Source organism: Convolutriloba macropyga, chromosome 10, assembly GCF_964194025.1.
Source record: "Convolutriloba macropyga chromosome 10, txConMacr16.3, whole genome shotgun sequence".
Lineage (NCBI taxonomy): Eukaryota > Metazoa > Xenacoelomorpha > Acoela > Convolutidae > Convolutriloba > Convolutriloba macropyga.
In genome coordinates, this window is record NC_134477.1 from 32,556,250 (window position 1) to 32,579,790 (window position 23,541).

Below are 23,541 nucleotides of genomic sequence, written 5' to 3' on the forward strand. Positions count from 1 at the left end.
GGGTCCGGAGGCGGTGTGTATTTGGTTGGTTAATTAGGAAAATCGGCATTGAGCTCTGACGGGGGGTTGACAGGCTGGGTTAGGCTTTTGAGCGGGGTCTCTATTGATGAGTGAGTTTCATTAAAATGCCCCATTCCCTCGCCCCAGGATGCTTATGGCCACGCTAGCCCCCATTGTAACCACACCTGTCCGGCCATGGTCGAAGCCTCTTGATTGGAAATCGTTATTTTTAATTAGTACTACTTCCCTCACTTACTTTACGCTACACACCACTCTTCTTTCCTCTCTCTCTCTCTCTCTCTCTCTCTCTCTCTCTCTCTCTCTTTCATTCTTTCCGATATAGCCTCAAAGTACTAACTATATGACCCCTCAAAACACCCCTCCCCCTTCGCCATTCACCCCCAATAACGTGCACATTTTCACCCCTTTTGAATCCGTTGCCCAGTACTTTCCAACAACTTTGCAACAAGCCTCAACTCTGATCCAACTGACAACCCCCTCCCCCATTGCCTCGTAACTTCCCCTTCTGAACAAACAAAAGCAACTCACTTTCTTTTTGTTCGCTCTTTCTTTCCAGTTGCTCACTCCAATTCCCAATTATTTTCCACTCATTAACATAACAGCCAAAAAGTACAAATTGACCAAAATCACTTTTAAATATAGAACTTGATAATATAATTTGAATTATAATTTATAAATTTGCTGATACTCAAAATTCCTTTTTCCATTTCAGAAGTTTCTTTACAGTCATTTAAATTTTTAAAATTGAAATGGCAATGTTCAATTTCAAGATAAAGCAGGTAATGTTGATTATTTGTTCGAATTCATCAATTCAATTTTCAAAAATTGTCCAATTTAAAAAAATTGTTTCAATCCGAACCAAAATTTTCATCTTATAAATGCTTTTAAAATTGTACCCTTAGAACTACGTTGTTTATATTTTGTTTACGTTTGCTTATTTTTGTCGTTCTTTTCAGGAGGTGCTCTCACCTTCCCTGGCGGGTTTCTCCACCTCAACAACAACTGTGATTCCCTCTCAGCTCCCTGTTGGCAGCAAATCTAACGGCATGGCCTCCTCGGGTGGTGACTTCCTGCCGAGCTCATTCGGCCTCTCGGTGTCTACCCTCGACCAATCACAATCGTCCATTTCAGCAGTTGGTAACTGTGCACTTAACAGTCAACTACCACCTGTACACCACCTGACAAATCCCAACAACCAATCAGCTTCGACCAAAATGAGCCAATCAAATTCCAGCATTCTCAACATTTCGTCAAACAACGCTTCAGCTCTCAGCAACTCGCACACTTCCATAAATGGAAATGTGAGCGGCATGAGCAATTCCAAATCCGACTCGTCAAAGTACTCCTCTTCCTTATATGGAAGTCAAAAGGAATCGAGCAAGTCGGGAAAGCAAAATTTGGACAAAAATGGAAACACGAAGAAATCCCAGTCCCAAAATTCTTCACCAGGTGACCATTTTTAATCAGTTCTATGTTTTGCTCTTTTTTGTAACATTTATTTGTTCAGTTTCGTTTTCGTCCATCTTTTTTATGCCCACCAGTGAGGCTCATGTTTTAATGTGTACATGTGTTTGTTTATTGGTTTCTGTGTGCATATGTATTTGTGTGGGTGGAGGCGGGGGGGGGGGGGGGGGTGCAGAACAAATGACTGGTCAAAATGTCTTTTCAAATTCTAAAGTTTATTTTAACTATGTGGAACAAATTTAATTTTTTGACTTCTATGCCTGGAAAAAGTTATGATAAATTAAGTGTGGATTGAAAAAGTGAAGCATGGAGTAATTGGAAGTAGCTGGTGATAGCTTAGAAAGTTCAAAAGAATTTCTGATTTTATCTCCTCTCCTCTTTTGGCCAAAATTGTTTGTTCCATGTGGAAATTTATTTTCAACTCTGGTTAGTAATTCTGTTTGAGTTGTTGGAAGGCTCTGGTCAACTGAATGATCAAACGGTTCTGTCTGGTTAGGAAGCTGTTGTTGAGAAGAAACGGGTTTGTCTTTCAGTTTTGAAACTTAATGTGAATTTAATTGGACAAGGTAGTCAATTCGAATCAGTGGCACTATCTTCAGAAGTTGACTAGTTGATTAGAGGGAACAGGTGTGTGGGGTGTTCGAGGGGTAGTGGCTCGACACTTTGCTTGTTTTCTGGGGAAGTGAGTGTGGAAGAGTGGGGGGTAATCGTGGGTCTATAAAGAGGAGGTCAGTTTTAATCGTGTGAAACGGAGTGTGTAACTTGGCACCTTTTAAATTAGCGAAGCAGAGTCAATTTTCCAGATTTTGTCTGGGATTTGTGTGTTAATTTGTGGAAAATTGCGCCGGCGGGTGCCGGGATGACGCGCCAGTGGAAAGTCCGGACGCTTGCCAACGTGCTAAATTGTCTCAAACGGTGAATAATAGGCGATATTAATGTCTTGCATTAACTTGTTTGGCTCCAATCGAGCGTGAAAAGTGTTCTTACGATTTATAGCACAATTCGGGGTGTAAAAGTCAGCGGCCCGGTTTGTTTTTGCGGCCATCTTTCAGGGAGATGAAATTGTAAAGAATTTCAAAGCCCCTCCTTTGGAGGTTTTAACATTGGGTGCAACGGTGCTGTAATTAATATGGCCGGCTCCTTTTCAGTTATGACAATATTAACCATAACGTTTTTTATTGTTCCCCATATCCAAATATCACAAAAATCACTTTCGATCCAACAGCTCTATTCAATAATTTCAATGCAGCACCTAGCTTTTCTCAATTTGAATAATAGCCGGCCCTTTCCCCCTTCTCTCATTCTTCCCACTTTTTTATTTCACGTTTCACCGCTACTCACCCCCACCCCACATCCCATCCCTATCACAAACATACACACACGCACACCCCCCCTCCTTTCCCTCCCTTCCTCCTTTCCCTTTCATCTCTTGACTGCTGAATTGTAACGGAGTAGGACTGGACTGCTGCTTTTTGTTTGTCTTTGTTTGTTTTTGTTGTTGCTGTTTACCAAAAAACGATAAATTAATGCTATTTTTCTCAATCAGACATTCTTGTTTTGATTGGACATTGTGAAAAATGCCGTCTATAAAAATAATAAAATTTCAGATGCGAAGTGTAAATTGAGGATTCTATTTTTTTAATGTGGAAAAAATATGAGCACGCGAGTTCAAAAATGATTTCAATGAATGATTGAATGAATCTTAATTCGAAAACTGATTTGAGTATCTTTTGTTTCTCGGTAGTTATAAAAAAAATCAAAATAAGAAATACATATAACCTCGAAATTTAAGTGTTAGGAATCACATTATTAAATTTGAGGAATCACAAAATAATTCGTAGAAGAATTGCTTAAATAAACTCATTTCAGTTGTTTCTATGTTTTTATAAGATGCAAACTCTATAATATCCAAACTGTTTAAAAAATTTTTCCAGTAACCATTTGTATCCACTAAAATTTTGAATTATAATGGTGGGATGAAATTAACTATACATTTGTGCATTCATTGGTAAGGAATTAAGTGCAGATAAACATGTTCAGATCTCTTTCTAAAAGGAGGGGTCACTATTTACCAGGAAAGAAAAACAGAATTTGAAGAATTGGGGTTGGGTGGGACGGGGCAATAGGGTTGTGGGTGAACGAGTGGGAGGAGGAGGTGGGGGAGGGGGGGGGGTGTGGGGGTGGTTTGGTTGTTTGGTGGCGGCGGTGATGTTTTGTTGGGATTGAGCACCTAGTGCAGTTAATCCGTAGATTGAAAGTGTAGACATTTTTTATGAAATTTGGTTTTAATATCGAGCACAATTTATATTAATACGGTCTTAACGAAAGCTATTCCCCGCTTAATCTTTTCCTAGCGCACCATCAATTAATTACTACAATAATAGCGCTCATACTGTTCTTAGTACTGCATTCTACTGTTGTGATTACTGGGAAAAGTAATCCATGTTTTGCTTTAGTTAAGGCAAACCTTAGTTTCAATAAATTTATAAATTCGATAAGATCACAAAAAGCTTTCTTTAGAGCGCCGGCCGCGGCTAAATCGCCATTCATTGACTAAGTAACAAAGAAGGGGGATATATCTTACGCAACTAAAATCTCTCTCTTTCTTTTCTCTCTCTCTCTCTCGCTCTCTCTCGCTTCTAGCTAGCTCCAGCCTTTACTCTATGCTTATAGTTAGAGCAATTCAATTTTACTAAAACTACGGATCGATTTTAGATCGGAGATTTTGAATTAGCTTTCAAAAAAGAAGCTAAACCAGCGACACACAATTAAATTTGAATAGAGGCCTGGTCGCAATAACGTTTTGTAATAACTACTACTCCTAGTTATGTAACTAACACCGCCATATCTCAATGAGTGTACGTAATAACCAGTGCAGTTTTAGTAATAGGAGAGTGTATACTTAAGAAGAGAAAAAGGGGAGGCTTAATGGGGGTCTATAAAATGTCCGTTTAAACGCCCAGACATAAAAGATGCTTTTGCTTTGATCAGACAAACATGTTTTGTTAATGATATTGTACTCCCTACAGTTAACAATAGTCGGCTGGTCCTTGATATAAAGATAGATAGAGGTGAAGTATATAGTTTTGTGTCTAAATGATGACAGATTGCATTTGAATTATGTCGTAAACTTGAAAAGGCCACCGGCTAGTCTGAGAACAAATTAGTTTCGCTATTGATCTTTACTCTCCTTGTTCACTTTCTAAGATCTATTTCCAATTATTTTTACCCCAACTGATCCATGTTTCACAAACTTGAAACTAGTCTCAAAATTGGACCAATTATAGCGAACCCGAAATCACAAGTTGTAACTAACTTACCGATGATTTTTATTGTATTTAGGTAGTGGATAAATTACCCTGTACTTTATAGACCAGTCAAAAACTATTTGAAAAATTGCCTTTTAGTTGTTTCATTTTCTGATGAAACAACTAAAAGCTGGCAAAATGGATGGTGAAAACTTGACCGTAGAAAGTATGAATAACCAATTTGAAAGTTTATTTTTTAACCATTATCATCATTATTTGTTCTGTAAAAGCTGAGATTCTGTATTAATTTTTTTTTACTAATTTGAAAAAACTTGCTAAGACTGTAACAACAAGGATTTTTTTACTATAGCTTATTCATGCCAGTATCCCGTCCATTTTTTTGGCTCTACAATATTATCTAACACAGTTGGTCACTCTCAGTCATCCATTTGTTTTTATGCTGTCATCTACGTCGAAGTCAAATCTGTTCATTTGCAGCCTTTCGCGATGAAAAAAGAAATGTTGTGAAAATCTAATTGTCGTTCAGTATAATTAAGCACGGGGGAGTGAACAGAAATTGGCAGGTTAAACGGGTAAAATTGTTCACTCTGATCGAATTTTTTCATTAAGATAACTGATGCTATTATGAAGAAGCCATTGTTGGCTGGAAAGTCCTTTAATAGCTCTTTTTGTTGTCCACACAATACCCCAAAGCCCCTGTGTAATGTATCTTAACTTAACCTCCTCCCCGGGTCTTTGTTGCCCGCAATCTTTTCCAGAGAGCCAAAAAGAGAAGGAAGAAAACTTTTTCATTCCTTAACTCTGCTATCATTTCCTACTCTGCCTAATTTTGTCTCTACTGTAATTAGTCAAGTTCCAAATTTCGCTGCTACTAAAAAATTTTTAGCTCCAAGTTTGAAATTTTTCAACAATGCGCAGCAAACAGACTCAACATTTGTCTACAATTTTTAAATAAATTGAAATTTTTCATTGCCATTGACAATTTTTTTTGGCTAATTCAGCTCTTGTTCTCCTTTTAAAATGATTAAAGATCGGAAAACTGTAAACATTTTTGTTTTTATGGTACAGAATGTAACGGTTTCTGATAATTTGTGGTTTTTCTCTGGTGGTTTTGACAAGTTTTGTGTTGTCAGTTAAAGTAAATTGAAGTTTTGATATAGCCTGGAAATTGTAAAAATTGTTTTTCTTCAAAACTTTTGTTTATAATTTTAAAATTGGGGACTGAAAACCTGGATTCTTGATTCAAAGAGGCAAAATTGAAAGAATTATTGACAAAGTTGAAGTAAATTGTCATGGCGAGTTGAGTGGTATTTGTGTTTATAAGTTGTATATGGTTTCTAAATAGGTTGCAAATTCGGATCTGCTGGAAATGTGATCAGATTTCATGACATCTGAAAAGATTTCTTCAAACAGGTGTTGTGTCTTGATACAAGGTGTTCAAATGACAACTTTCCTTGCTTCCCATTAGGGTTTGAACTTGAGTGCCTGACGTCTAATTAACTACAAGTTAGGTTGTGTAATGCGACACGTGAATTGTTTGTTATGTAATGTTGTTCACACAATTGGTACAAATAAAAGCAGGAATGGTCGTGTAATGTGAAGATCGTTTTGAGTTGAATTACGTTTGACAGTTAATTAAAATTTTCCACATAGTGTTGACGTGAAATGTCAGTTTGAATTAAGTATTTCATTATATGAATCCCCCGTCCCCTATCCCCCACTAATCGGCAGTGGATTCCCTAATTCTATTTTGGATCAATTACAGGCCGGATTACTACACTACCCCTAACCCCAAAATACTAACACTCCTAACAAGAACATACCCTAACTAAACTTCACCCACCAGCCCCACCCCACCACTAAACTAGCCTTATTATACACGCTCAACGCTCAATAGATATTAACTGAAGTATTTATTGCAGACAACTCTCCCATCATTGCGATGTTAGCAAGTTGTTTCAAGATATGATGAACAAAAATACATTGACCGTTATTGTCCAAAATAATTGCGGGTAATTCTTTAAGACGTAATATAATAGACATATATAAAGATGATGTTGAAACATAATTTAAGGCAATTTTTCTGCAGTTTATGAAAAGCATTTAAGGTTGTATCAAGTTGACAGCTAATCAAGAACTCCGTACTTTAAATATCATGATTTTTGCGTCAACTCAAATATAACAATTTTGTGCCAATATCATGCTAACTTATAGAACGCTCTATTTGGTTCGCTATGGACTTTAAGAGTCAATTGTAATTGTTCTTTTAACGACCAGGCCACTCGAAAGTTGTAAATAGAAAATTTTAATCCATAAAAATTCATAAAATAAATTTTTATTGAGTAGTTTTTTTCGTTTCAGAAATCTCCGACCGTTCAGAGAGCTTCAGTCCAACTAGCAACTCCACTAACTGCGTAGGTGGAACGGGAAATGTTGGATCAGGCGGGGGCGTGAACAATCCAGACTCGAATGGAGGAGTGACGTCACCCACAGGTAGTGACGAGGACCCCAAGAAGCCCCAAAAGAAGAGAGGCATCTTTCCCAAAACAGCCACTAATATTATGAGGGCGTGGCTCTTCCAACATTTAACTGTTAGTACCTAGACTTGAACAGATTATACAATCTACTTACATGTTTTTACTACGATCAAAATCACACATTGTTCTACTAGTACAGTAACAGTTTTGCTGTTGTGAACGAAAAATAATTATGTTTTGGAAGAATTGTCAAACACTTTACTGTTCAATTTTGAGCACGTTTTCTCATTCTCTTTCGGATTCAAAAGAAAAAGCTCAAACTATAAACTCGATTTCACTGTTTCTTTTTTATTTTTGGGGAAACAGTTTGAATTACACTACAATTTAAACTATACTATCTATTCTTTCTTAGATAAAACAATTAAAATAAACAAAATAATAACTAGCTTCAAAAAACGTGTAAAATTTGGCAGTTCCCACCGAAATATCTGATGGACAGGTTTTTCCAGAGTTATGTAATAAACAACTTTGCAAATTTTTCAATTGTATTGTTCAAAAACAGGAGAAAGTATTAAAATTGCTTATTTTCCAAGTTTGAAAACCCAATTTTTGTTCATCAAATTGATTTTGTTCAATGTGGAACACGATTAAATGAAAAAAAACTGTTTGGAAAATTTCGTAACTTTGCGGGCGTGATTTGGTTAATTGGGGAACTTCACTCCCCCGCTCACCCTCTGTCTTTCTCTCCTCGACACAATAAGGCAGGTTGTTTTACCCGATACAATAAATGAGCTTTATCCCCTGAAAATCACCCAGTGTGTTAATGTGCCTGTGCTGCTTTGATGATGTGAGGGCTATAGCGTCTTGCTGTCTCCGAGGAAATGGGATAAATTTCCGTTTTGCTAAGTGCTGATTTCTGTCAAGTGAACGATGCTCGTAACTCATCACGGAAGTCGCAACTTCTTTTCACGCACACCTTGATCCATGCTCTCTATCCTAGCCGACAGTTAATTTAGCCGAAAAAGGGGCCGACATATTTTCCCAGTTAGGAGCGACGCATTTTGGATGCGCTTAATAGATATACAGATGCATGCTTTATGGAAAAAAGCAATTGTTTAGATGGCCAAATGAAAACACTCATACCAATTATCATTGAACATTTATTCAAAATAAAGTTTAATTAATAGGCGTCCGGTATAAAATAGAAAATTTTGACTTAATATAGATAGATGTTAACTGTTATAAATTTTTTGCCAAGTTAAAAATTTAAAAGTTTTTTTTTCCTGAAAAAGGATTGAAAACAATTTTTTTACCAGGCTTTATTTAAAAGGAGCATGTTAAAAAATGTGATCGTTCGGTTAATAGTAGCATAGCTGTGAGTGATTTGCATAGCTCATTGCGCAATCAAACACTGTGTAAAAATCGGAGCCCTGAGCAATTGTAACTTTCATCAATTTACAACACCACAGCCCAGTCATCAACACTTATGTTATTAACATGTTTTCATCTCTTTGTTTCTTTGTTTTTGTTTTCTTTTCAGCCCCCTCTTCCCAGTCCGCTCCCAGCTTTCAAGAGGTTTCCTCCTTAAGTCACCCTAGAAAACACCTATGGGTCATTAGGCATTTGTTCTGCTATGCTTTTAAGTTATAAACTGCAAACATGGCCGATTTTGATGCAGCATCTGTAACTTTTTATATCTGGACGCAATTTCACTTGAACTGTAAAATAATCAACTGTCAATTTGCTATGAAATGTCTGTTTTTTTTTCTGTAGGAAAATGAAAATGTATTACAACTTATTCAAAAAAAACCCATACTGTGATTTAAGAAGACGTGTCAATAGAAAATTATGTTCTACATGTGGCAAAATTTATTGCCTAGATTTTGATTATATAATTCTATAAGCATTTATTTTTCAAAATCTTTTAGCAGAACTCTTTTTAGCAATTAATTGATATTTTGTGGAGATTATTAATAATCTTCGCGAAATTTCAATTAATTGCTAAATGAGTTTAGCTAAAAAAGATTTTGACAATAAATGCGTATAGAATTATATAATCAAAATCTGGGCAATAATTTTTGCCACATGTAGAACGTATTTTTTTGACAAAAAATTTGACAAAACTAATATAGTTAGCGTAGAAACAAATTTTCGATTGTGACGTATAACCGTTTCTAGTGAATTTAGGATATGAAACCAATTTGAAGCCTTTCGCTTATTAAACGGTAAATTTTTGTGCTGACAGCAAACAAAATCGAATTTGATTATTAAGCTGTGATTGCAAAATTTGTAATTGGTGAAAATTTAAAATAGTAACATTTGTTTTAATTTCGCTGTTAAGTTTTGTGATTTCAAGAAAAACAATCTTGAGTTTTTCAGTTTTTAATTGCTCTCAAACGAAGTTTGTAGCAATTATATTAGTCCTGTCGGTCTTTTTTTTTATGCGATTTTTCGCTTGACCGATTTTTCGTCTGACGCTTTTGACTTTTCGTCCTCAAAAACGGGATAAACAGGTAGCGCCCAGCGGGCATTATGTGCTCTTAGAGCCTTTCAGGTCTGTTTCAGCTCAAACTGTCTTGGAGACTTATACTTATGGTGTGAGGGGCGGTTCTTAGAGGTTGACACCCCCCCCCCCCCTTTGTTGACCCCCCACCCCCACTATTGGCTCCCCCCTCACCGCGCTTTTGCCCCCCACCCAATGCTGCCCCCATCAGCCCCCGGTGCACCCCCCCCCCCCCCCGTGGCTAGCTACTGACCAAGCCAACCGCTCGCCGGTCGTTTGAGAGCAATTCGCCCGACGTTAGTCGGTTATGTTTCTTTTTTTAATCCAGATAATGTTCATTTAACAGAAATTATTAGTTTAATTAATCCATTTTTTCAACTGATTTTCACTACATTTGTTTATTTGAGAGCTTCACAATTAACCAGACTTGTCCTTTGCTTTGTTTTTAGCGATTCAGTGAACCAAATTTCACTTAAATTTTTGTAATAACAAGGAGAACACCGTGGACAAAATCAGTGCCCTAATTTTATTAAAGATATAATAAGGGAAGTTGAGCTATTGTAATGAAAACCTGTCTTCATAGTGTGAATATTTGAAAATAAATTATGCACTTTTTATTCCATATTTTTAGCTCTTCGTGTCGTAGAGTTTTTGTTCACAGTAGTATGTGATCACTGAAGGGAAGGCTCGTGTTGGGTTGCTAGGAACTTCAGGCCCGGTTTGCTCATTAGTTGTATTTATTTTGTTTTATGCGATGAAGTCGCTATTGAATCTTTTTGCTATAATTGCGCATTTCCTAACCAAAACTAATCGAGGAATAATTTTACGGATAGATGTAAGTTTTGATTTGATGCCTTGGTTTCCATAAGAAGACTTTGATGCCTTGTTTTTATTCTCTCGAATTCACAGACTGTCACAATGTGAAGTGACCACCCATTTTGCTAGCACTTGTTAGTTGGTCATGACATTGATATTGATATTAGCTAAGTTTTTATGAATAATAATGACAATGGTCTAGCAGCGTGATGTTGATGGTTGTTGATTGTTTTATATTTGTGTGTTTTAGCACCCCTACCCCTCCGAAGAGCAGAAAAAACAGCTGGCTCAAGACACTGGCTTGACAATTCTTCAAGTGAACAACTGGTGAGTGTACTAGTTATGGTTATAATAAGTTATAACTACTTTAACTTTCTCTCTCTTCTCGTTCGACTGGTGCTGTTTCCAGCCCAGTTGTTATAACCAGAGTTATAACCAATTTTATGACTTAGTAATCATCTTGAGCGATTGTAAAACATTGTTTTCTCTACAACTTGTCATCGGGCGTCTTGTATCGCAGTGGTGCAAAAGGCATTCAACAATGTTCAATTGAGCACTGTTGAAACTCATCTTAAACTCTCTGAGAAAAGTGAAGAGCTGCGGCGATTTTGTTTGAATTATTATAGCCTCAAGTGGTGTTACATTCTCACTTCATCTTTTTACTGGTTTTATGCGAAAACTTCACTTAATACCAATTTAATAGCAGCGCTACCTTGGCTCAAACGATAGAGAAAGTAAAATAAAAACGACAAAAACTACGCATAACAAATAGTCATGAAACTACAAAAATCATCTTCCACGGGCGGGGCTACGCTTAAGTGTTTCTTTTCTAATTACATCACTTTTCATGCAGTTAAACGCAGTTTGTTTTTTGACGCTTAAAATTGAGAAGACCATAGTTACTACCATTACTATACTATTATTAACATACTTTTTAAACCAAGAGTAATTTGGTCTCTTTTGTTTTCTATTAGGCGACCTCTGGTCTGCTACTTAAGTGATCTACGATCGTCACACAAAGTTAAAACATGCTTTTCGCGGCTGTAAGACCGAAAAATTGGCAAAAATTGATGAAAATAATCAAGAGAGAGTAATTAGATTGTAATATGTCTTGTTTCTTTTTCTTTGTTGTTTAATCTCTTTTCTGTTTGTTTGCAGGTTTATCAACGCCAGACGCAGGATTGTTCAACCCATGATCGACCAATCTAACAGAGCAGGTTAATAATCATAACTTGGTTTTTCTTCAAATTGACAAAGTCATGTTTCAAAGTCCCAGTTTTTTTGTGGCTTGAAAGACACCTAAAATGCATGGGTTAATGTTGTTCTTTCGAAACCGCACTTGATATTGATATATTAACATAGATAGTGTCAAAGATTTCTGTAAAAACAAATATTCCGCATTTTTTTTTTGTGGTTTTTTCGTGCCACAAATCTTATTTATTTAATATAATTTATACCCGATTAACGCTCCCAAACAAGTATGCATCTTTTTGGAAGTGGGAAGTATTTGGTGAAAATGCATTTTTCGTTTTAATTTTCGTTGCTGGTTAACACAATTTTGTGGATTTTAACGTGTTTGGGAGATTTTTGGATTGCTGGCTGTGCAGTAATTTTGATTGACATTTTGAAGATTCTTTCCCTTTCCGACGATAACCTCCAAAAGTCCCCTCGTGAATTTTAATTGAATACTTAAAAATAGAATTTTAATAGAGCCCTCCTTTCTGCATTAACATCTCACGGCTTCCCAGCTAGGGAGAAACAAGGGCGAACATTTTGAAAAAGGGGGAATCCAGGAAAACTGGGCGATCACCGAGATATCTTGGGTTCATATCCATACAAAAGTTCCTGCTTAATTTATTCATGCTTAGATAATTGGGCGAGTAAGAGGGTTATTATGTACTTACATACCCCATGAAAGTGTACACACGTTATTCACGTCATTGCGTCGCCAAAGTCACGCTTCGCCCGAAAATCATGGAAAAGGGCGAATAATTATACATAATTTGTTCAGATCTAATTGAAAATTAGTCCAGTTGTGGGCTTCCTAAACAAACAAACGAACAGATATATTTCTTAAATTTCTCGAAATTATAGAAATTATTCTAAATATCCATAAATAATCGTATGAAAATTATAAATATGGACTTTCTATGTATAATAAAAATGTTTGCGCTAGATCTAAAAAGATAGAAGTAATTTTTTAAAAAGGAAAATTTAGCTTTTGATTTTGTATAAATTTTTAGAGTTGAATTGATAGCTAATGTAATCCTCGCTGGATCTTATTTCGATTAGATTTTTCCACTAAATTCCGCAGTTCGCAATTTTTAAAGAAAAATTGAGCACACAATATTAAATTTGAAGTCTAATATGTCATTAAAATCTATGCATTTCAATGCACAGTGGTTTAGTTACCGATGAAAATTATAAAACTTACTCCGGATTTTTGGGTCTTTGGGCAATCATATGCTCGCAAGGTTTTTTTACAGTACCTCCTCTAATCTGCTATTGGAGTGTGTGCGTGGGTCTGTGTGTGTGTGTGTGTGTGTGTGTGTGTGTGTGTGTGTGTGTGTGTGTGTGTGTGTGTGTGTGTGTGTGTGTGTGTGTGTGTGTGTGTGTGTGTGTGTGTGATTGTGTCTTAACAGTAGGTAGAGCTGTGGCGGTATCAAATGGCGCTATACGATAATGAATCCGATTATTGGTGATAATTATTTAGGATACGGGCAACGTATTGGCCCTTGTCATATTACGCAAATCTAATTACAAATCCTTTCTTTACAAAATTCCCCTCTTGTTCAATTCTATTTCAATTTCGCCCCCCGAAAAGCCTTTTAATACCTCAATTATGTGATTGACGGCGCCAACGCTCTCCCTCTCTCCTTCTTTCGCTTTCTCTGCGCCCTTCTGAACACCCCACACCACCCGTGCCCTGTTTTCAACCTATTTTTACCCAATTTCTGCTCCCTCTTTCCCAAAGTCTTACCTATAACTGGAATAGCCAGAACAGTATGCTAATTTGGTCACTTTGTGCCCATTTTTGGGTTGGTTTGTAAGATGAATTAACCCTTTTTATAGGGTTTTCCAGAGCGACAAGCTTAGCAGAGTCATATCAACAAATTTATTTATCTTGATTTTTTTTGTTCATTTTTGTATAATAATATGGATCACTTTTTTCAGAAAAAGGAAGGGATTCTTTTCGATTTGTGCGGTTCTCAAGATCTGAACCTTAAAGATTTGTGTTTACAGCAAATTAGAGTTGCTTTGAGAAAACATGTTCTGTTTATTTTTAGGTATGCCAGCAGCGTACGCGGCAGATGCTTCTCAGATGGGAGCATTCATGTTAGATGGACAGCAGGCGCCCTATCTCAGACACCATCCCAGTAAGCAGAAATTATCCGATCTCTCACTTTAGCTCAAATAGCAAGCGTAACAAAACTTATTTTTGATGCGTACATCTATGAGTTTCTTCCGGTTTCAGATTTAACCAAAATTGTATAAAAAAGAATACAAAAATTAACCATATGAAATAAATTCACTTTGGAAACTCTTTAACCCTGGTAGATGAAATTTGACGGGTTTGAACCTTGTGCATAAATTTACATCGCATTTCATTGCGAGAACAAGTGGGTACAAAAACTAGCGAAGCTGGTCCAACCAATATGTTATCAAGAGACGAATTTAAACCTAGCTTAACCACTATTCCAGTGAACAATTAATGCTCTAAACTGTCTAAATTTGTTTTGGGTTATTTTAGTGATGCACGCAGCTGCGACCCTAGCACACGGAGGAAACCCTGGAGCTGACATGGCAGCAGCCTCTGGCTTTGCAGCCGGATATCCTGGAGCAGCAGCAGCCGCCGCCTCCGGATTCCACCATCACCCCTCCCAGGCGGCTATGCTCATCCCAGGACACCCCCATGCCGCTATGATGATGCCCCCACATGCAGCGGCAGCACTCCACCACCAGCATTATCAGCAACAGGTGCGTTGTTACGCAGTGTTTAGCGGACGGTGGTTCGAGTCCCGCTAGATCCAAATGTTAATTAAACTGAACATCACTTTTAAAATCAGATTTCTAGATTTAATTACAACCCCAAATTCGTTAAAAAATTGTTTACTTTAAATTTTTGTATATTTTCGGCATTGTTTGATTTAGGCTTTAATGGACCCTATGGCTACACACGTGATGGACTCAATTCATTCATAGTTCTCAATCGGTATACTAATTGGCAGAACGGTGACAAAGACTAAAACGAAGAAACTTGACTGTCGGCGAAAACTTACATCCATGTGACAAATGTATTCACCGACAACCAAATACAAAATGGTGCTAAAATTATTTAAATTTCTCAAATTGACTTTATTCGAAACTTTTTTTTAAACAACCACGTATATACTACTATTATTACTACCTACAATTATTATATTTTCGGCTATAATATCTATCATTGTTTATTAAGTAAAAACTAAATACAAACTGTTTGTTTATTATGAAAATGTTTTATTAAATTTGCAGTTGCTCATTGATTGTTATTTTCGATACTGCCATTTCACAAAACTTTCCCCCCGAAAGCGCTTTCCAATGAAAAAGGATTTTCGGTTTTTGGGCTTTAAATTTAGTCATAAATTTTGTATTCATTCTCTCATTCGTTGCTTTTGTTTAGATTATAGTTTTATTTTGAACTTGCTCTATCTTTCTTTCTCTCCTCTATCTCTCAAATTCGATTCAAACCAGATGTAGTTTTCTTTTAAAACTGATTCAGTTGTTGCTTATGCAAATTTGTTAAATACGTAGAGCCTAATTTGATCATTTATCAAAAACTTCTTTTCTTTTAACAACAATTTATTGAGAATCTACTATGAAATTAGTATATATGAAATTTCGAGCGCACTCCAACTGCAACTGAAGATCATTCACTCAAGATTGTGCCAGACAACCTTCATTTTACAAATATGAGAATCATAAGAACGTGCTAATATAGGGTCAAAATAATATGAGAACGGCGAATTTTGGCAAAAATCAGATATCAATTGTTATCTTATTTTTAAATGTATCCCTTGAAACACGCAACACAAAAAAGTTTTGAGAAGTTTCCAATTGTAAAGTAGCAATTTGCGTATAGGTGATTATAATTACCTATACGCAAACTGCTACATTACAAACCGCTCTTAAGCTCTTAAAAGCATGAATGGTTTTCATTTTTGCAAGAATTCTGATATCAAATATTATATATAACTTTTCCAAATTATCTTAAACACGCAAAACTATGACTTCGGACAATCCCAGCAGCATGAAATTTAATTTAACATGGAAAAAATAACGCAAGCAGAGCTCGAATGGAACAACAAAGTTGATTTCCTGCAGCAAAACTAGTGTAAAAGGTTATCTTTGGAATCGCTGCATAAATCAGATTGTCTTTGCTTATATATGACAATTTTTATTGTCATATAGAATTTTCTGGAATAAAAGTGCGTAATACAAAATCTAACTCGCAAGAGTCTGTTTGTTTAGCATATGGAATTGCAAAATTTTTGGCCAAGATTATGGCCGGCTATTAATACAAACTAGGTAATTAGGCTCCTTTTTAGCGATTCTATTAATTCCTAAAGAGAACAAGGAGACTCGTTAATGTTCGTTGGCACATGATGTTCCATCCCGAGCTCATCTACAATTTTGACTTAATTGTCAACCAAATGAAGAGATAACAAAAATAGATGTTTGAGTTTACAAAAATAGTTACACAAACTAATTACTAATTGAGTTACACAAAGCCAGGCCTCACTACATCGACAACGAGATCCGAGATCTGCCATTAAAGAGACTACGAGAAAAAAAACAACAAAATAAGCAAAAACAAGAGTTTCACGGCAAAAACTCAAAATCTAAAATTTAATGGACCTAGTAACAACGTCAAAATGCAGTCAAATAAAACCTTAACTACACACATTTTTTTTCCTAACTATAGAGCGGATGGAAATTTTCCTGAATGCGACTAGGTAACAAGTCGACAAAGAGAACGGATAATGAGACGAAACTCAAAACATCAACATTTTTTAAGCCAAGAAATTAGCTCCTAACGAAAAAATCATTGATAATTTACTAAAAAGTCAACAAAAAACCAAGAGGATCTCTTTAGTTAGACTGGAGGATCTCTTTAGTTAGAAAGAGGATCTCTTTAGAGGATCTCTTTAGTTAGAAAGATGTAGAAAAACTCAAAAAACTACAGACGATTTGCGAAAACACAAATTATTGATACCAAAAAAATCTTTAGCTATTATCTGAATATTGTATTTTTAATTCAATTGTTGTTTACACTAATTCAGCTAAACGATTTATGCCGAGAGATTAAATAAGTTGACTTGGACCAAATTTGAAAAACATTGGGATCTGTTAGTCTGCGATTGTGCTGAAAGAAAAGAAGAAACACAAAAATTGACCTGTTAAAAAACGTTTTTGAAAACGTATTTTGTTCAACAACAAAACATCAATGACAACATAATATCAGATAAGATATGTTATTGTTTGGAAAACAAGAAATTTTAATGGACCTCTGATTGATGAAAATAAATTACAAGTTGACGAAAAGAACAGCAAAAACTGAAAAGTTTGGGGAACATTTGAAAATGTATATTATCACAAACTTTGAGACTATTGGCTATAAACTGAATGCTATGGTTAACATCACTCATTCCATCGTCAATTACAAGCTTATGAGACCGTTTCTGCAATTTAGGGCTACGTAAAGAACAAAAAAGGCAATAATAGCAAAATCAAGAAAAAATTGAGCAAGGATAGTGCTGAAGGCATTAGAAAAAAAATTCAGTGGCAGCTTTTCTATTTTCAATTAATTTTTCAACAGCAATAGGTTTTGCTCTTTTTTGACAATATGATTTCAAAAAATCAACAAATAGGAACAAATTTATTAGAATCAGCAATTTTTTGAGGAAACTCGTAGTATCAACACCATTAAAATCAATAGCTTTCAACGGAAACCAGTAAATACGCTTAATTATGCCACGATGGGACAACATAGATGTTTATCATTCACAAGTTTTCAAAAAGACATTACAACAAATCATTCACTATAAAAACAAGAGCAATTACAGACAAAAAAAAAACAAAATTCAGCAGATAAGTGCGAGAAAGTGTCGAAGCAATTTAAAACATTAGCTCTTCTCTGAAAATTTTATCTGAGATCCGTTGAACGTCTTTCATATGACAATGGGAACTCTCAGTATTAGGATAATAAGATAGGATTTGAAAAAGAACCAAAATTAAGAAAAAAATATCCAAAAATTAAAAAAAAAACGAAAACTCGTGGTATTGAAACCACGTATTTTTAAATGTTATCTTATTTTTAAATTCATCCCGTGAAACAGGCAACACAAAATAAAAGTTTTGAGAAGTTTCCAATTGTAAAGTAGCAGTTTGCCTATAGGTGATTATAAACACCAATACGCAAACCGCTACATTAAAAACCGCTCTCACTCTCAAAAGCATGAACGGTTGTCATTTTTACAAGAAACCAGATATTAAATATTATATATAGGTTTTCCAAACTATCTCCTTAAATACGCGAAACTATAATTTTGGACAATCCCAGCAGACTGAAAGTTAATTTAACATGGAAAAAAAACGCAAGCAGAGCTCGAATGGAACAACAAAGTTGATTTCCCGCAGCAAAATGTGAGTAAAAGGTTATCTTTGGAATTGTTGCATAAATCAGGTTGTCTTTGCTTATATATGACAATTTTTATTGTCATATAGAAGTTCGGGAATAAAATTGCGTAATACAAAATCTAAATCGCAAGAGTCTGTTTGTTTAGCATATAGAATTGCAAAAGTTTTGGCCAAGATTATGTCCGGCTATTAAGACAAATTACGTAATTAGGCTCTTTTAGCGATTCTATTAATTCCTAAAGAGAACAATGAGACTCGTTAATGTTCGTTCGCGCATGATGTTCCGACCCGAGCTCATCTACTTTTTTGACTTAGTTGTCAATCAAATGGAGATATAATAAAAAAACAGATGTTTGAGTTTAAAAAAATCGTTACACAAATTAACTGCTTATTGAATTGCATAATGCCAGGCCTCATTACCGCGACAAGGAGATCTGAGATCTGCAATTAAAGAGACTGCGAGAAAAAACAATAAAATAAGCAAAAACAAAAGTTTCACGGCAAAAACTCAAAATCTAAAATTTAATGGACCTAGTAACAACGTCAAAATGCAGTCAAATAAAACCTTGACCAAACACAATTTTTTCCTAACTATACAGCAGATGGAAATTGTCCTGAATGAGACTAGGTAACAAGTCGACAAAGAGAACGGATGATGAGACGAACTCAAATTATCAACATTTTTAAAGCAAGAAATTAGCTCCTAACGAAAAAATCAATGATAATTTATTAAAAAGTCATCACAAAACCAAGAGGACCTGTTTAGTTAGACTCGGCCAAAAAAATGGTCTAAAGTTGTAGAAAAACTCAAAAAATTACAGACGATTTGCGAAAACACAAATTATTGATACCAAAAAATCTTTAGCTATTGTCTGAATATTGTATTTCTAATTCAATTGTTACTTACACTGATTCAGCTAAACGATTTATTCCGAGAGATTAAATAAGTTCACCGGGGCCACATTTGAAAAACATTGGGATCTGCTATTCTGCAATTGTGCTGAAAGTATTGAAGAAACACAAAAATTGACCTCTCAAAAAACGTTTTTGAAAACGCAATTTTTCCAACAACAAATTATCAGTGACAACATAACATCAGAAGATATGTTATTGTTTAGAAAACAAGAAATTGTATGGGACCTCACATTGATGAAAATAAGTTACAAGTTGACGAGAAGGACAACAAAAACAGAAAAGTTTGCAGAATATTTGAAAATGTGTATTATCACAAACTTTGAGACTATTGGCTATAAACTGACTGCTATTTTTAACATCTCTTATTCATTCCTCAATTACAAGCTTATGAGACCGTTTCCACAAATTACGGCTACGTAAAGAACAAAAAAGGCAATAATAGCAAATTCAAGAAAAAAAATTGAGCGAGAAAAAATTCAAAGGCATCAAAAAATAAATTTTCTGTAGAAGTTTTTTTCAATTAATTTTTTAACAGCATTAGAAATCTTCTTTTTTGACAATATGATTTCAAAAAATCCACAAATATGAACAAATATATTAAAACCACCAATAGTTTGAGGAAACTCGTAGTATCAACAACATTAAAATCAATAGCTTACAACGGAAACCAGTAAATACGCTTAATTATGCCACGATTGGACAACATGGATATTTATTATTCACAAGTTTTTAAAAAGACAATACAACAAATCATTGACTATAAAAACAACAGCAATTACAGACAAAATCAAAAATTCAGCAGATAAGTGCGAGAAAGTGTCGAAGCAATTTAAACCATTAGCTCTTCTCTGAAAACTTTATCTATGATCCGTTGAACGTCTTTCATATGACAATGGGAACTCTTAGTATTAGGATAATGTGATAAGATTTGAAAAGGAACCTGAAATAAGAAAGAAACATCCAAAAATTAACACAAAAACTACGAAATCTTTTGGCATTGAAGTCGTACAGCTAACAGGTGGAAGATAAAACCACTGACCCAAATACTGTTTGGTTGCAGCAGAAAAAAAGGGAGCGTGTCAATACTGGCACTGACTAACAATTCATTAAAAAAGTTTAAGATTGGTTAATGTTCAAAATATGAAAAAATCTCTTTAAAGTCTTAGCTTCATTAGATTTCAACAGAAGTCAATAAATACGCTCAGATATGCCCTGATGAGAGTACCACGATGTTTATTATTCATATGTAATCAGTTTGACATTACAATAAGTTTTATGACTATAAAAACAACAACAAAAGCAGGCAAAAACAAAAAACACAGTAGAAGAAGCTATTCGCTGACAACTTAATCTATAATCCATTGAACGTCTTATCTTAGCCATTGGGGTTACCAATATCAGGACAATGCGATATGATGTCAAAAGGAGCCAGTAATACGAAAAAATCGAAAATTTTTAAAAATTTTTTTCGAAATCTTGTTGCATTGAAAACAAATAACCAATTGTTAGATGATAAAACCGCTAACCAGAGTAATGCCTTTCGTTGCCCTAGGAAGGATGGGGGTCCTGTCACAAATGACACTGACTCACAGTCCACGAAAATTAGCTTATGATTGGTTAATGTTAAAAACTTTTTTGGGAAATTTATTCTTGAAGTCTTAACAGTCATTATCTGTCCACTCAAAGCAATACATAGGTTCACTTAATGCTCATTACGGAACAAATCGCACATTTAGTCAATCAGTTTATGCTATAGGAATTCAAAGAATTAGTAAAAACTCAAAAAGAAAATCAAAATGTCAATTAAAATGACAAAAAGCCAGAATCCAAGACAAAAAATATGAGCATTCCTTGAAAACCAACTTTTTGTTCATTGGGCTTCCTTTGACTGTAAATGAAGTTTGTGATAAACGGAATCTCGATATGAAAAGTACCAATTTCTAAGTAACTTAAAAAACTAAAAAAAGTTGAAAAGTACTCTAAAAAAGCTCATAAATAGAAAACGAATTTTTTAATAGTGAATTTCCCTATGAGAAAAGAACTGGACGTTTTATCGCCGTTAGACTATTAGGAAGACAAAATTGATTCATTTTGTGGCGTGAAATGTAATCTCCAAATACCTTTTTTAATAGAAAATTTCTTATTTTGAAGAAAAATTACTATTAAAGTTTACAAAATCATAACAAGTATCCCACATAAAATTTCAATCCTCGATAACTCCTCGAACAACGAAATTTGAAACAAAATCTTTTTTATTTTGATTTCTACGCTGGAGCTTCTAATGATACCATTGACATTTCTCTACGATCAATATATCGATCGATCAAAATGGTCTGAACAAAAAAACCAATTGAGTATATTGTTCCTCCCCCCACAAGTGGGGTCGGAACAAACATATAAGAGAAGTTTTTAAAAAATTTTTTGTGCTGAATCTATTAGAAAAAAGCAAAAAGCCGACAAATTAGACATCTGAATAAATTTTCAAGTCTCTCGCTCAAACGCTCTATGCGTCTTCAAGGCAAGCAAATTTTTAATACATTACGGTGGAAGTCAACCGCATATACGCGGAAAATTTAGCTAGAATCAGTTTGGCAAATCTTTGGCTAGCTTTAAGAGAGGTAAAAGATTCAATTTAGTTCATCTCGGAACCAAAATTCAGTAGGCTAAGCAAAAAATGTTCAGAAACGATTTTTAGTGGGAACTCGGTTTTGGCATTCCACCAGAATAGAACGTATTATGCGTTAAAAAGAGAAAATATAAGCCGAAGTTTTCTTGCAAAATGAACTCAAATTCTCTATCTAATTATAAAATCGAGTCAATTCTTTTACTCGATGAGATCTTCCAACGCCGAGAACCATTTGTTTGGAGCAATGGGACAAACATAATTGGTGGGACAAACGATCTGGAAAACGTGCGTAGGACGGCGGAGCGTTCCCCACAGTTGGAAACATACAAGATTTCTCCAAACCGAACGTCGGATAGTAACACCTAGGGTTGCCTTCCTCGACTATCTAAAACCACTTTACTGGTTTCAAGGTGCTGCCGGGCTTACGTACAGCATTTTGATCAAAAGTTACGAGCAGGTAAAATCTCCTTGATCCAACGTTTCCAATTAGCCTGGGCGTAGGTCCAACCGCGCACGTGCCTACCGCTTAAGATGATTCAACTTGTCGGCTCTAACCATTGACGGGGAAAGATTATCGGGTAGAAATTAAATACTTGTTATGGGGTCTAACTCGAACGGGCTTTAGCGGAAGTGCAATCTAATCGTATTTAACTGGACAATATTTGGTGTTGAAAACCTCATCAATAAAGAGACGTGCACCGAGGATGGTTTAAAATTGTCTCCTGAACAATGAACCATCCTCATATGACCCCTTGGTGCGGTGCGCAGGGTGGACTGAACCTCCACTTAATGGCTTCTTGCACAAGTTCCACGGCTTTGCTAATGATAATCCACTGTTCAATACTCTCACGGATCATTTGTTACAGACTTTTTGGCTGCAGTGAAGTTCATACTATTACCTGACCAAAATCATAGCAGGCACAAACCGGCGGGTGGCCAACCGCTGAACACCCATTTACAAAGAACCAGTTTCCACGTAGGGAACAAATTCAACAATGACAACACCACTAATGAAGAGAATTCCGTATATCTTCTCTGTAGTTCAGCAATTTGTAACGTTTAATGGGCCAATGTAATTAACGCCGCTTTTCTGATGGTAGCAGAAGATAATCAAGTAAAATTGCGTCTTTTGCAGAATGCTCTGTAAGGCAACCATGACCGGTGGAACGGTTGCTGTACAGCACTTTCTTCAAAAGACGCAGTTTTACTTAATATAGTTTAGTGAGAAGTGCAGTTAAGGGATGGCTTTACCTTCCTTAACTTTTGAGTGCAAGTAATTGATGCCCTGATGATAATTTGTCTTGTGTGTTAGTCACAGTAACGGTTTAAGGAACTTGTGACGTTTGTTTACCGAAATTGTGTGTTTCCATTCATACTCGACATCCACCAGTGAAGTGATACAACCGAAAGAGCATATAAATTCTTTTAATCCCATAAACGATGCACGGTAAGGAAAAAACGATGCAATTTTTTCGCTTGTTGTAGATAGTAAGCTCATTTTAAAATAGTGCAGTAAAATATATACGATGTATTTAACTTAATTTTGTACTTATTTTGAAGGACGATTTTCAGAAGTCAGGTTATATTCAGTTAGTTCCCTCAATTATTTATGTTTCCATATGTAAGTCTGTTGCTCTCATTCTCGCATCGGGAACTTATTTGTTCCCATACTGTTTCACTCGTGTTATTCGATAATCCTTCTCTTTATATTGCATCTCTTATTCAGTTGCCAAATTCAAGTAATTAATCACCAACATAATTCTTATCGAGTCT

General features: G+C 35.5%; 1 protein-coding gene across 1 annotated transcript; it reads left to right on the forward strand.

Annotated features, from left to right (window-relative positions):
* The first annotated feature begins 311 nt into the window (after positions 1 to 311).
* On the forward strand, positions 312 to 15,367 carry LOC142348457 (uncharacterized). Its single transcript, XM_075399820.1, has 8 exons — positions 312 to 800; positions 978 to 1,470; positions 7,116 to 7,345; positions 10,801 to 10,877; positions 11,709 to 11,767; positions 13,838 to 13,927; positions 14,302 to 14,528; positions 14,703 to 15,367. Exons 1-8 carry the CDS (start codon positions 771 to 773, stop codon positions 14,751 to 14,753), a joined length of 1,257 nt encoding a protein of 418 aa, XP_075255935.1. The 5' UTR covers positions 312 to 770; the 3' UTR covers positions 14,754 to 15,367.
* Positions 15,368 to 23,541: the final 8,174 nt, after the last annotated feature.

Coding starts and splice junctions, on each gene's coding strand:
- LOC142348457 (XM_075399820.1), top strand. CDS start 771: ATGGCAATGTTCAATTTCAAGATAAAGCAG. Junction 801..977: donor TCAATTTCAAGATAAAGCAG/GTAATGTTGATT, acceptor CGTTCTTTTCAG/GAGGTGCTCTCACCTTCCCT. Junction 1,471..7,115: donor GTCCCAAAATTCTTCACCAG/GTGACCATTTTT, acceptor TTTTCGTTTCAG/AAATCTCCGACCGTTCAGAG.